Raw genomic sequence first — 14,425 nt, forward strand, 5'->3', positions numbered from 1 at the left:
TTCTGTTCTAAAAGGTCTTCCCTTTACTCTGAGGTTGTGTCCTTGGGTCCTAGTCTCTCCTACTAATGGAAACATCTTCCCCACGTCCACTCTATCCAGGCCTTTCAGTATTCTGTAAGTTTCAATCAGATCCCCTCTCATCCTTCTAAACTCCATCGAGTATAGACCCAGAGTCCTCAAACATTCCTCATATGTTAAGCCTTTCATTCCTGGGATCATTCTCGTGAACCTCCTCAGACCCTCTCCAGGTCCAGAACATCCTTCCTGAGATACGGCGCCCAAAATTGCTCACAATATTCTAAATGTGGTCTGACCAGAGTCTTATAAAGCCTCAGCAGCACATCCCTGCTTTTATATTCTAGTCCTCTCGAAATAAATGCCAACAATGCATTTGCCTTCCTAACTACCGACTCAACCTGCAAGTTAACCTTAAGAGAATCCTGGACTAGGACTCCCCACTCTCTGCCTCCTGCCAGACAGCCAATCTTCTATCCATGCTAGTACCTTGCCTCTAACACCATGGGCCCTTATCTTACTGAGCAGCCTCCTGTGCGGCACCTTGTCAAAGGCCTTCTGGAAGTCCAAGTAGATAACATCCATTGGCTCTCCTTTGTCTAACGTACTCGTTACCTCCTCAAAGAATTCTAACAGATTTGTCAGGCATGACCTCCCCTTGATGAAACCATGCTGACTTTGCCCTATTTTACCATGCACTTCCAAGTATTCTGAAATCTCATCCTTAATAATGAACTCTAAAATCTTACCAATGACCGAGGTCAGGCTAATTGGCCTGTAATTTCCTGTCTTTTGCCTCACTCCCTTCTTAAACAGGGGAGTTACATTAGCGATTTTCCAGTCCTCTGGGACCCTCCCTGACTCCAGTGATTCCTGAAAGATCACCACTAACGCCTCCACTATCTCTTCAGCTACCTCCTTCAGAACTCTGGGATGTAATCCATCTGGTCCAGGTGATTTATCCACCTTCAGACCTTTCAGTTTTCCTAGCACCTTCTCCATGGTAATGGTCACCATACTCACCTCTGCCCCCCCGACTCTCTTGAACTTTGGGGATGTCACTTGTGTCTTCCACTGTGAAGACTGATGCAAAGTACCTATTCAGTTCCTCCGCCATTTCTTTGTTCCCCACTACTACTACTCCAGCCTCATTTTCCAGCGGCCCAATGTCCACATTTGCTTCTCTCTTACCCTTTATATATCTAAAAAAACTCTTGCAATCTTCTTTTATATTACTAGCTAGCTTACCCTCATATTTAATCTTCTCCCTCCTTATTTCTTTTTTAGTTGTCCTCTGTTGGTCATTGTAGGCTTCCCAATCCCCTGGTTTCCCACTGCTCTTCGCCGCATTGTATGCTTTCTCTTTAGCTTTTATGCTGTCCCTGACTTCCCTTGTCAGCCATGGTTGCCTCGTCCTCCCAAGAAGTTTCCCCACCTGAGGGCCTGTTCTGTACTTAGTTATCTGATTGGACTGGAAGTGTAGGGGTGGGTGGGAGAGGAGCACAATAAGAACATCAACATCCCCGGAATGGGAAAAGTTGAACCCATTTCTGATGTACCTCCATTGACCCCTGCTGGACACCACACACGGATGGATCTCAAGTTTTGGAGTTTTCTCAAACTGAACTGACCTTCATGGTCCTCGCAGCTGGAAGATGAAGGGCTACATGAGGCAGGGAATCTTAACTGTAGAGTAAAACCTCTCTTTGATATCAGCAATTTTTTCGTATGTTCTCAGAGTATTTTGAGCTATTCTCTGGTAAAATGCTTGGAAAAAGGATGTTTTTTTTTCCCTTGCAGGTGAAGAGAGCATACGTTAATTTTGTGAACCATTGTTACGTGGACACAGAAGTTGAGATGAAGGAGATATACACAAGTAACCACATCTGGAAGCTCTTTGAGAATTTTATTGTCGACATGGTCAGGGTGAGTCTCGCAAAGGAATCTCCACCAAGTGTATCTATTCCAATATGAGATCAAAGATAAACTGAATTGCCCCATTTTGCAAGTAATTTTGGCCATTTTTGGATAGTATTAAAAAGCCTGAAATAAAAACCCCAAAAACTCAAGCAGGTCCACTAGCATCTGTGGAGAGAGAAACAGAGTTTGCATTTTGAGTCCATATGACATCTTTGGAAGAATAAGAGGAGTAATATTCGTTCGTTCAAAAGAAGAGTCATACGGACTTGAAACGTAAACTCTGTTTCTCTCGCTACAGATGCTGTCAGACCTGCTGAGTTTTTCAAGCATTTTCTGTTTCTGTTTCAGATTTCCAGCATCCGCAGTATTTTACTTTTATTTTAATGTTTAAAAAAAAACGGTTTATTTGTGAAAATCTTTGGCAGTGCGAGAGTAAATCAACACAGCCTCAGTAAAGTGTTGTAAGATAATATTGCCAAATAAATATCAGTTGAATTTGTAAACCATTGAAAACAGATGCTGAATATTATTTGTAACATCTAAATTGTGCAGTTTTCAATTAATTGATATCCACAAATAAATATTTGCATCTTGTTATATTTAAAGTAAGAGAGATCTTTTAACCAGATTTTGGAATTCTACGGTGTCAGAAAAAAAGTATGTTTAAGTTTTCTTCCATAAAAACGTTTTCCTTTTTCTTTAGAAATGGCTGCTGGAAAAGCGGGGGACAGACTAGCTGTTAAGCAGGAGAGTAAAACTGACAGTGAATAACAGGCCTCCGTTTTAAACCCGATCTGATGTTTTTTTTCCTACCAACTCCAATGTAATACGCTCTTGTCTTGCCTTGAAGTCAGATGGTTGTGGGGTTCAAGCTCCACTCCAGAGACCTGAGTGTATTGCCCAGGCTGATTCTACAGTACAATACTGAGGGAGTGTTACACTGTTGGAGGGGCTGTCTTTTGGATGGATGTTTAAACTGACTTCAGGTGGTCGTAAGACTCAACGGCACTATATTTTTAAGAAAGATTGACTCCCCAGTGACCTGGCCAGTATTTATCCTTCAAACAACATCCTTAACATTCAGATTATCCCAATAATTATCACCTTGCTGTTTGTGGGAGCTTGCTGTGTGCAAACTGGCTGTTGGGTTTCCTACAATATAATGGTGACCACACTTCAAAATTACTTAATGGGCTGTAAGGTGCCCTGGAACATCCTGAGGCTGTGGAAGGTACGATATAAATGCAATACTTTTGTTTTTAAAATGGAATAGAAAATCGACTGAGGGGTCAGATAACTGATCAGTTTGCCCTCCACAGCCCACTCACCTCCATTTTGTTTTACCTCATACATTGCCGTTTGTTTGTTCCATAACAACTGCTGTCTGTTTCAAGGGATTAAAGTTGTTTTCTTAAGTGGAAGTGCCTTAGTATGACAAATCTTACCAATTCACTTGAGCAAAGATGGAAAGCCACTCTTGTTTGATTTGCTCTATCATTCTTTTAGCTCACCTGTTACTTGTCTGTCTAATTCAATTCCCTCTTTGACTGAGCCACTTGAGTTTAATTCGTCATTAACTGGATATTTTGATGAAGGTTTGCAACTCCACAACTGACAGGAAGCATGCTGACACTGCCTTGGAGAGATATGTGACTGACACAGTAATGAATATCATCAGTGGGTTCTTCAGCTCTCCATTCTCCGATAATAGCACAAGTCTACAAGTAAGTCACCTTTTGACAATGTCTGTGTTTCAGTTGTTGTATTATATATTCTTCAGTGTTTGGGGCTATCTGAGGACCATCTAATATTCACTGAGCATCTTGCATTTCTGAAGTCATTTTCCTCGATTCTTATATTTAGGGCACAGCTCATGGTCACAAGGCGGAATGGATTGTCATTTCTAAATAAACACTGGGAAGTTTGATATTGGCATTGTTTGCATGCATGTGTTTGCTTTTTTTCATTCTTGTCATGTGGTCGTCACTAGCAAGGCTAATATTTATTGGCCATTTCTAAACTGAGGGGCTTACTAGGTCACTTCAAGTGGCAGTCAAGAGTCAACCATATTGATGTGGGACTGGAGTTACGTTTAGGCCAGACCGAATAATGATGACAGATTTCCTCCCCTAAAGGACCTTAGTGACCCAATTTGGGTTTTTCCTACAATCTGGCCACTTCATGATCAATTTTACCTTTTAGAAGGATTTTTTTATTTCTAGCTTTTTAACTAAATTCAAATTCACGAGCTGGCAAGGTGGGATTTGAACTCTCATTCACAGGATATTCTCTGGGTATCAAGAATAGTTACAGCACAAAAAGAGACAATTCAGCCCTTCGTAAGAGAAAAGCACCGAATCCCACTCCTCTACCTTTCCCCCAAAACATTCATTTTTTTTCTCTTCCTATTGTTACCTGATTCTCTTTTGAAAGCCACAATTGAATCTGCTTCCACCGGACTCTCAGCCAGGGAATTCCAGATCCAAATCTCTCAATGGATAGAAAAGTTTTCCCTCATGTCGCTGTTGCTTTGCTTGCTAATCACCTTATATCGGTGTCCTCTGGTTCTCGATCCTTCCACCAACGGGAACAGTTTCTCCCTATTTACCTTGTCTGGACCTTTCAAGATTTTGACATCTCTATTAAATTTCCTCTTAATCTACTCTTCTCCAATGAGAATAGTCCCAGCTTCTCCAATGTATCTGCGTAACTGAAGTTCCTAACCCCTGGAACTTTTCGATATTTTTTTTGCACCTTCTCTATTACCTTCACGTCCTTTCTAAAGTCTGGTGCCCAGAATTGGACACGCTACTCCAGTTGAGGCCAAACCAGTGTTTTGTACAAGTTTGTCCTAACTTCCTTCCTCCTGTACTCTCTGACTCTCTGCCCCTAGTAATAAAGCCCAGGATACTGCTTGCTTTATTAACCATGCTCTCAACCTGTACTGCCCCCTTCAATGGCTTGTGCACACATACACCCATATCGCTCTGCACCTGCACATCTGTTAGAATTGTACCCTTTGTTTTATATTTTCTCTCCACACTTTCCATATCAAGCTGAATCATTTCCCACTTCTCTGCGTTAAATTTTATCTGCCACCTGACTGCCCATTCCACCAGCTTGTCTCTGTCCTTTTGAAGTTCTACATTATCCTCCTCACAGTTCACAAAGCTTCCAAGTTTTGTGTCCTTTGCAAATTTTGAAATTGTGCCCTGTACACCAAGATCTAAGTCATTAATATGTACCAGGAAAAGCAGGGGTTCCAACACTGTCCCGTGGGGAACCCCATTGTATACATTCCTCCAGCCCAAAAAACAACCATTCACCACTACGCTGCTGCCTGTCACTCAGCCAGTTTTGTATCCACGTTATTACTGCCCCTTTTATTCCATTCTCTACCTTTGCTCATAAGTCTGTTGTGTGGCACTTTATCAAATGCCTTCTAGAAGTCCATATAAGCCACGTCAACAGCATTACCCTTATCGACCCTCTTTGTTACCTCACCAAAAATCTTAAGCAAACTAGTTAAACATGATTTGCCCTTAACAAATCTGTACTGGCTTTCCTTGGTTAATTCATATTTGTCCAAGTGACTTGTTAATTTTGTCCCTGATTATTGTTGCTAAAAGCTTTCCCACCACTGAAGTTAAACTGACTGGTCTGTGGTTGCTGGGTATATCTTTACAGACTTTTTGAACGAAGGTGTAACAGTTCCTATTCTTCAGTCAACTGGCACCATCCCTGTATTTCTCTCTCTATCCTTCGCATTTCGTCTGGTCCTGGTGACTTAACAATTTTAAGTACAGACAACCTATTTAATACCTCCTTTTCATAATTGTTTAGTCCATCCAGAATCTCAACCACCTCTTTTTGCATTGACTTGGGCAGCATCATCTTCCTCGGTAAAGACCAATGCACAGTATTCACTTAGCACCTCAATCATGTCCTCTGTCTCCATGTGTAAATCCCCTTTGGGTCCCTAATCGGCCCCCTTCCCCCTTTTACCCTTTTAATATAATCATTATACTACCATTCCCCTTACATGTGAGTGTTTACTTGTTCCTTGGTGTGAGGAATAAGTAAATTGCTAAAGCCTTTCAGGCAATCCGTTCACACCAGCATTGAGACAGCTCAGGCTGAAACAAGAGTGCTGGCTCAATGGCCAAATGGCCCCCATTCACTCCATCAATCCCAAGATTCTGAGCTACAAGATACATTCTTCAAGGGCACACCTTGATTAATTAGTTGTGACCAAACCCGACTGAATAATTTGGCCATTTTGTTTGCATATGGCAAATTCTTTTACCCTCGTGTATGAAATGGGGTGGGTGATTATGCCCAGAGACTGCCTGGCCACCCACAGAATTGGTTAGAGCAGGAATTTTAACCTAGTGGTAGAAAGCAAAACACCATTAATATTCCTGAGGCAATGAATGCAAAGGCTGTGGAAAAGATGTTGCTGTTTGAAAATTTATGCCCATTTATCCTCTCAGTTTACAAAATACTTGGATGACATCGGGCATCCTGCTGTTTATGTTAAGTGTACGTCATCACGGCCTCCTGATCTGTGTTTGAGTGGGCGAGTTAGATCCTGTTTGATCAAAGCTTGGCATGTCTTGTAGATGAGCACAGAATCTAAATGGTGTCTTTAGAACTATTAAAAGGAACATCCAAAGATCTGGGCCACAGTTGCAACTTTGAAATCAGGAACCTAATTTAACTCCTGTTCAAAATTACTCTTGATGTCAGTTCCAGCTCACTGCCTTAAGTTACAGGCTGTGCTAGACCTACTTATCACAGGAATGTACCCGGTATTATTCAGGGAACGAAATGGTGGTTTATAATGGTCTTTCACATTTCTTCATGTCTGCAGACACACCAGCCAATATTTATTCAACTGCTGCAGTCTGCCTTTAGAATTTACAACTGTACCTGGCCAACTCCATCGCAGAAGTCCTCAGTGGAGTCTTGTATTAAGACCTTGGCTGAAGTTGGTAAGTTTGCATCTCAAGAAAAGTTGGCTGTTTGTTTTCGCAATCTATCTGATTTGACAGGGAGTTTCTTTCAGGCACAGGTTTTGAGGTGGATCCACTTGGAGAGGTGGGGGGGCAGCGGGACGTGGTGGGGGTCTGTGGAGACTATTATCTCAAGGAGCTGATCTAAAATCCAGCCAGCTGGCATAAGGGATGAAAGTCTCCTGTGCCTGATGAAGAACCCAAGGGGATTTCAGCTCAATCCTTGATGGGCGTGAAGCCAGGGCGCACAATCCCTCAAACTTGCTCTAAGTTAAAACTTCTGCTCAGAGAGTACATGGGATGTTTGACTCAGGAAATTTTGAGAAGTCACACTGGTGTCTTGCAGGGCAAAGGGGACTGTTGGATGAACAGGTTGAAGCGTATTGTCAAAGCAGAGCAGGAGGTGCCTTGTTGTACATCCAGCCAGAGCAGGAGTGCACAGTGTTCCTGAAAAAGAGAATTTTCCATTTTTCATCGTTCAAATTCCTCACATTGGTTTCAACATGGATTTGCTTCTGTAAAACATTGTTAAACTTTAAGAAGCAAGAATTTGCATTTCTCCAGCATCTTTCACAACCTCAGAATGATCAAAAGCATTTCACAGCCTGTAAAAGTGTTTTGCTGTGCAGTCAGTGTGTAATGTGGGCAACGTGGCAGTTAATTTTTTCACAGCAAGATCCCACAAACATCTGTGAAGTAAATGATCACACAATCCGTTGTTGAATGAACAGAAAATAGCTGTCAGGACTCCAGGGAATCTCCCTTTCTCTCCTCGGGATCTTCTGTGTCCACCTTCTTGTCCAAAAGATACTACTTCTGACAGTGTAGCACTCCCTCAGGAATGCGCGGAGCATCAACCAAGATTATATGGTCAAGTCTCTAGAGTAGGGATCAAACCCATTCCGTTGTGAGAGCTCTATCACTGAATCATGGTGGAAACCATAAAGTGAAAGTAATATTTTGATGTTGAATTGCAGCTAAAAGCCGAACAATAGCAATCCCTGTAGATTTGGACAGCCAAGTGAATACTCTGTTTATGAAGACCCACTCCAACATGGTACAAAGGGCAGTAATAGGCTGGCGAATGTCTGCCCGAGGTGCACCACGTTATAAAGACCTAGCCGGTGGACTAACCTTGGACTACAGGAACATTATAGAGAAGCTGCAGGTAAAATCCATCTGTTTGACCAGACAATAGAAAGTTAGGTTGGAGGTTTAGAAATTAAACTGTACATTCAAATGTGAATTGGAATTTTTTTTCAAAAGTCATTCTCGGATGTGGGTGCTGCTGGCTAGGGCAGCATGCCCATCCCTAATTGCCCTTTTGAGAAGGTGGTGGTGAGCTGCCTTCTTGAATTGCTGCAGTCCATGTGATGTAGGTACACCCACAGTGCTGTTAGGAAGGGAGCTCCAGGATTTTGACCCAGCAACAGTGAAGGAACAGCGTTATATCTCTAAGTCAGGATGGTGAGTGACTTGGAGGGGAACTTCCTGGTGGTGGTGTTCCCATGTGTCTGTTGACCTTGTCCTTCTAGGGGATGGAATGTTAGGGTTTGGAAGGTGCTGTCAGAAAAGCCTTAGCAAGTTGCTGCAGTGCATCCTGTAGATAGTTCTTGAAGGTATATTCAAAACATTTGCATGGCTATAGGGCAAGAGCGGGAAAGTGAGACTAATTGGAAAGCTCTTTCAAAGATTAGGCACAGGCAGAATGGGCTGACTAACATCCACCTGTGCTGTAAGTGTCTATGATCTATATTTTATGCATAACATGAATGCATGCCACTGAATTTCAGTTAAAGATCAGGACTATGACTTCCCCAGTTCCTCAGTGAGTTCATGCAGCTCGTGATTGCAAATGTATAGAACACACCTTCAATGCCTAGTCTCAGCGGGACTATGTTAATAAGAGGGCTTTTGATTTAGTGAAAGGGCAGATCAGTCCCGTCTTGCTCCTCACCACTATCCATTAACCACTGCCTGAGAAAAGCCTATTGTACGGATGGGGTCACTATGACTGTAATGCCACTTATCAAATAGCCTGCTCATATTTGTGATGCAAGTCCCCAGATGAACAATCTCAGACTTCATGGGATGAGGATCCATAAAATGATATCCCAACATGAGCCAGTATTGTCAGGGCAGCAAGAAGCACAGAGCTAATAGAATCAATTGAAGGGTTATAGGAAAATGTTATAAATGTGGAGTGCAGGATGTCCTGAGAGCTTTAAGTGCGAGTGTTTTGATTTATATACATAGGGATGTTTCTTGGTATTTCTAGGACAGCTGCAAGTATTTTGAATAATATAATCCTGAAGACACTTCATAGCATACCACATGAAATAGGAGCAGTAGTAGGCCTTATGGCCCCTGGAGCCTGCCCCGTCATTCAACACGATTACGGCTGATCTTCTGCCTCAGCTTCGCTTTCCCGCTCGCTCCTCATGTCCCATGATTCTCTGAGAGATTAAAAAGGATTAGCCAAGCATGTGGGAAACGGGAGTCAGGACCATTTCTGAATGTCAAGCCTGCCCCAGGAGAAAACAGTCACTAATTGGGATTTTCACAGAGACCTTAATTGCCCTGGAGAGGGGTTGTCTGTCCAGTTAAGCAGGGTTATCTTATGAGAAAAGGTAGAACAGGCTAGGCCTGTATCTACTGGAGTTTTGAAAATTGAGAGGTGATCTTATTGAAATATGTAAGATGCTGAGGGGACTTGACAGGATGGATGCTGAGAGGACTGGAGGCCACAGTTTGAAAATAAGAGGTTTACCATTTAAGATGAAGATGAAATTTTTTTTTTCTCTGACAGTCCTTAGTCTGTGGAATTCTCTTCCCCAGAGAGCAGTGGAGGCAGGGTCATTGAATATTCTTAAGGCAGAGGTAGGTAGATTCTTGATTGACAAGGGAGCTAAAGGTTGTGGGGTAGATAGAAAAGTAGAATTGAGGCCAAGATCAAATGGCAGCGCAGGCTTGAGAGGCCAAATGACATACTGCTGCTCCTAATTCAGATGTTTGTTCGTGGGCCAGTAAGAGCCAATAAAGGCCTCCCAGCTCGACAGACTGTAGTAGAGGGTAAGTGACAGAGAGGGTACTTCAAAATGAAGACTCTCTTTCTAAAATGTTTTTAAATCTTGAATTAAAAAATAGATTCATCATCCAGGCCATCACCGCTGTGTGGTGAGATAGTGATGATTCAGGGTTGGGGTGGGAGGTGGTAAGCCCCTCTTCAGGTCGACCTGTGGTTGTTCCTGCACTCGGGTAGGCAGGGCAGGACTCTAGGTCTGCCGGGAGTGTTCTTCACCCCCCCCACCCCCAGATTACTAGGAACCCAAACTGGTCACCAGCAGCTGCAGGAATCTGGAGAGTGGCTGGAAAATTCCATCTGGCCTCCTTTAATTGCCTTCAATGAGGCTCCTGGTGAGCTGTGTGCAGGTGGGTAGCCCTGCTGGCACCCAATGCTGCTTCGCAAAAATGGCCCGATGACGGGTTGAGGCCAGGGAATTGGCATGCTGGTCGGCAGGGCTATTTTTAGCTCTTGCCCGCCATTGACCCTGGCCAATGCAGTGCCAAAAACCCAACACTTGGTTTGATGTACGCTTCGCCCGGTAGAGAAAAGCATTGCCAATTCCAGAAGGTGAACTCCTTATTCAGATGGCAATGGAGCCATTGCTGTTTATCAGTAATTTTTCATACTGGATATTATGGTCCTCCATGATATGATTTTTAAAGAAGTCTAGGTAGATTTAATATTCATATTAACATTAGCTGCATTCTATCCAGGGTATGTTAAAGCGCGAGTGTTTCACCATTCCCTGAAGTAGTTGATCAGCAGTTGGCGTTTGAATGTATTAGGGTTGCCCAGCCCCGCCTAACATTTTGCTGTAAATTTTCAGGATATAGTGTCCACCCTCGAGCAACAATTCCAACCCATGGTGCACGCTGAGTTTTCTTTGTTGGTGGACGTCCTCCATAGTCCAGAACTGCTTTTCCCGGATGGAAGCGATGCTCAACTCCGCTGTGAAAGCGGGGCTTTCATGAGCAAGTAAGTGATGGGCCAAGAAATGGTGTATATGCACGGGGAGAAGGTGGGGTGGGGATGGTGAAATATGCACTGAGTGAACATCCATGGAATTGACTGTTGGAAGTGAATTATAATTGTTCCTTTGAAGGAGACCTGAATTTGGTGCTCCATCAACTGTTCTGTTTTTATACCATGCCCTCGCTGACACACACTACATTCAGAGCTCTGCTGCCTACACTTTAAGTCCTACCAAGTCTCGTTCACATATTTCCCCTATGCCCACTGATCTACAATGGCTCCCAGTCCACCAATAGAGGTTCAATCTTACCATGGTTTAGAATGTTTTAAATAGAATAGATTTTAAAATTGCTATCCTCATGTTCGGATCCCTCCATGAGCTCAATCTCTAACTTCCTGCCATCTTATAATACTTCTGCACTTCTCCATTTATAGCCACTTGCACACTCCCCCATTTCCTATGTTCTCTCTATTAGTGACCATGCCTTTAGTCACTTTGGCCTTAAGCTCTGGAATTCCCTTCCTAAACCCCTCTATTTCTTTCTCTGCCTTTTAAAATGCTACTTAAAACCTATTACCCTCCTGTGAATTAACATGTGATGTTTTACTATATTAAAGATGCTATATAAATGTCAGTTGTTGTTATTTCCTCCTGGCTCTGTTTCAAAATGTTTGCGTTCTGCAGAGGCCGGCAATCATGCTGTTGCTTAACTGTTATTAAAATATCCATGACAATAGGGAAGAGAAAGGGGTTCAGTGCCGGTCCTTGATATAATCCAACTTTGGCTTTGCACATTCATTCTCTCCCACTCTTACTCTTGTCTGGCACTCCTTGTACTTGTCCATCAAACAAACGCTTGTGTTCTTCTTGAAGTCAGCTCCACTAGCATTCAGGCAAAACTCCTGCAAAACCTACTTTGATGGACTGGACAGTGTGTCCTGATGACTGAAAAGTATCTCCCACACCAGGTCCTGTTTTCTCAACTCTCAGATGGCCAACATTCCAGGAAAGGACAAAACAAACACTTTGAAGACACGCTGACTCTCTCTTTGAAGCATTGATATTGAATGATTGGAAGGCGCTTGCTACCAAAATGGCGACAACTTGCACTTCAAGCTGCATCACGCTTTGAGTCACAACATCTTAATGATGAGGCTGAGCGGCAGCAGAGAAGGAAAGGAAAGGAAGCAAATCCTGCTCTCCAGATCCCACTACCTTTTGAGAGATCCTGCCTCGTACTCAAAGATGGGTGGGTTGAGAATCAGCCTGTTCAGTCATGTTGAGGACCCTTGTCAGAAACTCGTGACCCTGAGTAAACATCATCCTCTATTGAATTACCTGGAAAAACTCAGCAGGTCTGGCAGCATCGGCGGAGAAGAACAAAATTGACGTTTTGAACTATTGAAGGGTCATGAGGACTTGAAACGTCAACTTTGTTCTTCTCCGCCGATGCTGCCAGACCTGCTGAGTTTTTCCAGGTAATTCTGTTTTTGTTTTGGATTTCCAGCATCCGCAGTTTTTTGTTTTTATCATCCTCTAATAGTCGCATCTATTTCTCAGGCACTGCACGAATTCTAGCACATCTCCAGACTTCTTCCCTAGGCACCGAGTCATAAGCCTTTATATCGATGAATACAGTCTTTGTCTTGCTTTTACTTTCTTGATATTTCTCCATCACTTGAAACGAAAATGGCATCGGTGGTGGTGGTTCTGTGCATGAATCTGAACTGACCTTCATGGGTTTCCCCTGTTTCTTGGTCTCTGGTCCATGACACTCACATATCTTGAAGGTTTGTGGTAGGAGGTTTAATTTCTTGAGTTTTTTGCAATCTTGAATGTCTCCCTTTCCTTTGAATAATGGCACCAAAATGCTTGCCTCTGTGCCCTTGGGATTTTCCGTCTTATTATAACACACACTGAATAGCATGTTCAAGGCTAGCACCCCATATTCCCCCAGGCAGCTCCATACTTTCCCTGGTGTCTCATCTGGTCTTAACAACTTTGCCCTTTCTCATTCCTTTCTGTGCTGTTCTGATTTCTTCCCGATTGATGCTGATTCTCATTCGCTGACTTATAGCCAACTCTTCTGTCTCTGTTCTTTGGTTTCCTGCATTCAGAAGCCAGTTAAAAGTATTGGCTCCATCTATCTTTAATTTCATCCTCTTGCACTAACGTTACTCCGCTTGCACCCTTGATTGTACATACATTTCCCACATCTTTTGCTAACCTATGTTTAGCAGCTATTATTCTAAAGGTATATTTTATCCCTCCTTTGGTATCAAGTCTTTTATATGTTTCTTCCATAACCAGGGATCTTTCTCTAGCCATCAATTTTAATTCAATGGAAAATAAGAATTGGTGCGGACAATTCACCCATGATTTTGTTTTACAGTCCTGGTGTAGACCAATTTCACTTTCATTGACTCTTAATATATCTTTTTAAATTCACTGGAGGCTATGTATGTTGTAAATTATAATATCTGTAGAATTACATCTCACATTTTGATTTCCAGTGTTTCATTAATTTGAAGCATGATTTCACATGATTCACAACTACAATTATGTGTTTCATAAAGCATTGCTGGGTGCAGTAAAACCTGACATATAATCAGGTGGATCATTATTAAACCACCTGCCTTTTTAAAAATCACGATAAATATGATCTCAACTTGACGTGAAAAAACAACACAAGCTTGTGGGATTTTTAGCAATTCTTTTTGCTTCTGTGTGTCAGAGATTTTCAGGGAGAAGGCAGTACTGATATTGTATTAATTTAACCACAGATTGATTAATCATTCTAAAAAACTGATGGATAAAGAAGAGAAACTCTGCATTAAAATTCTTCAAACTCTGAGAGAAATGCTCAACAGGAAGGACGATTTTGGAGAAAAGGTGAGTTCAATTTGTCAAATTTTTCTGGAGGTCCTGTCAAAGTAGCAGTGAGCATATACACCACTAGTGGTCATTGCTGACCATGGAACTGGTGGTTACCCATGTACTTGAAGCTGTGAGTAAATGTTTCCCTGGGACACAATCTAAGTACCTTAACCTCACATTGGCAACTGATTCTAACATTGTTTCAACAACCCATAAAGCCATTCCGTTGTGTTGTAATGTCAGTGCTCCAGGCATGTCCTTCTTGGCCTCTGCCTGCATGAAGTAGAACACCTGCTGGTTGGGGCCTTTCTGGAAACCAGTAGTCCCCACTAGCACCCAAACCACTCCCCACAGGAGAATAAAGGGACAGAAAACTAACCAAACTAGCTGAAGACCAACAATAATGGCAGCCTCCAAGCAACAAGGGCATCTCAACTTGTATAAGATCCCTCATTCCTCTCCTGGCAATCCCAGCCCAATCTCATCCAAGGAAACAGGTTAAACTGTTTGCCTTGACCCTTAAAGGGGTGTTGCTGTAATGTACATACTTGCATTTAT

General features: G+C 42.6%; 1 protein-coding gene across 3 annotated transcripts in view; it reads left to right on the plus strand.

Annotated features, from left to right (window-relative positions):
- The window catches only part of itpr2 (inositol 1,4,5-trisphosphate receptor, type 2), a 472,778-nt gene that overhangs the window by 129,120 nt on the left and 329,233 nt on the right, over window positions 1–14,425 (plus strand). For all 3 annotated transcript variants that reach the window (XM_041202236.1, XM_041202237.1, XM_041202238.1), the window contains exons 31-36: window positions 1,816–1,941; window positions 3,531–3,659; window positions 6,809–6,929; window positions 7,928–8,118; window positions 10,844–10,992; window positions 13,774–13,882. In XM_041202236.1, coding sequence (XP_041058170.1) covers window positions 1,816–1,941; window positions 3,531–3,659; window positions 6,809–6,929; window positions 7,928–8,118; window positions 10,844–10,992; window positions 13,774–13,882 — 825 coding nt within the window. The remainder of the gene's footprint in view (window positions 1–1,815; window positions 1,942–3,530; window positions 3,660–6,808; window positions 6,930–7,927; window positions 8,119–10,843; window positions 10,993–13,773; window positions 13,883–14,425) is intronic.

The sequence above is a fragment of the Carcharodon carcharias genome, chromosome 13 (assembly GCF_017639515.1).
Source record: "Carcharodon carcharias isolate sCarCar2 chromosome 13, sCarCar2.pri, whole genome shotgun sequence".
In the NCBI taxonomy this organism is placed as follows: Eukaryota; Metazoa; Chordata; class Chondrichthyes; order Lamniformes; family Lamnidae; genus Carcharodon; species Carcharodon carcharias.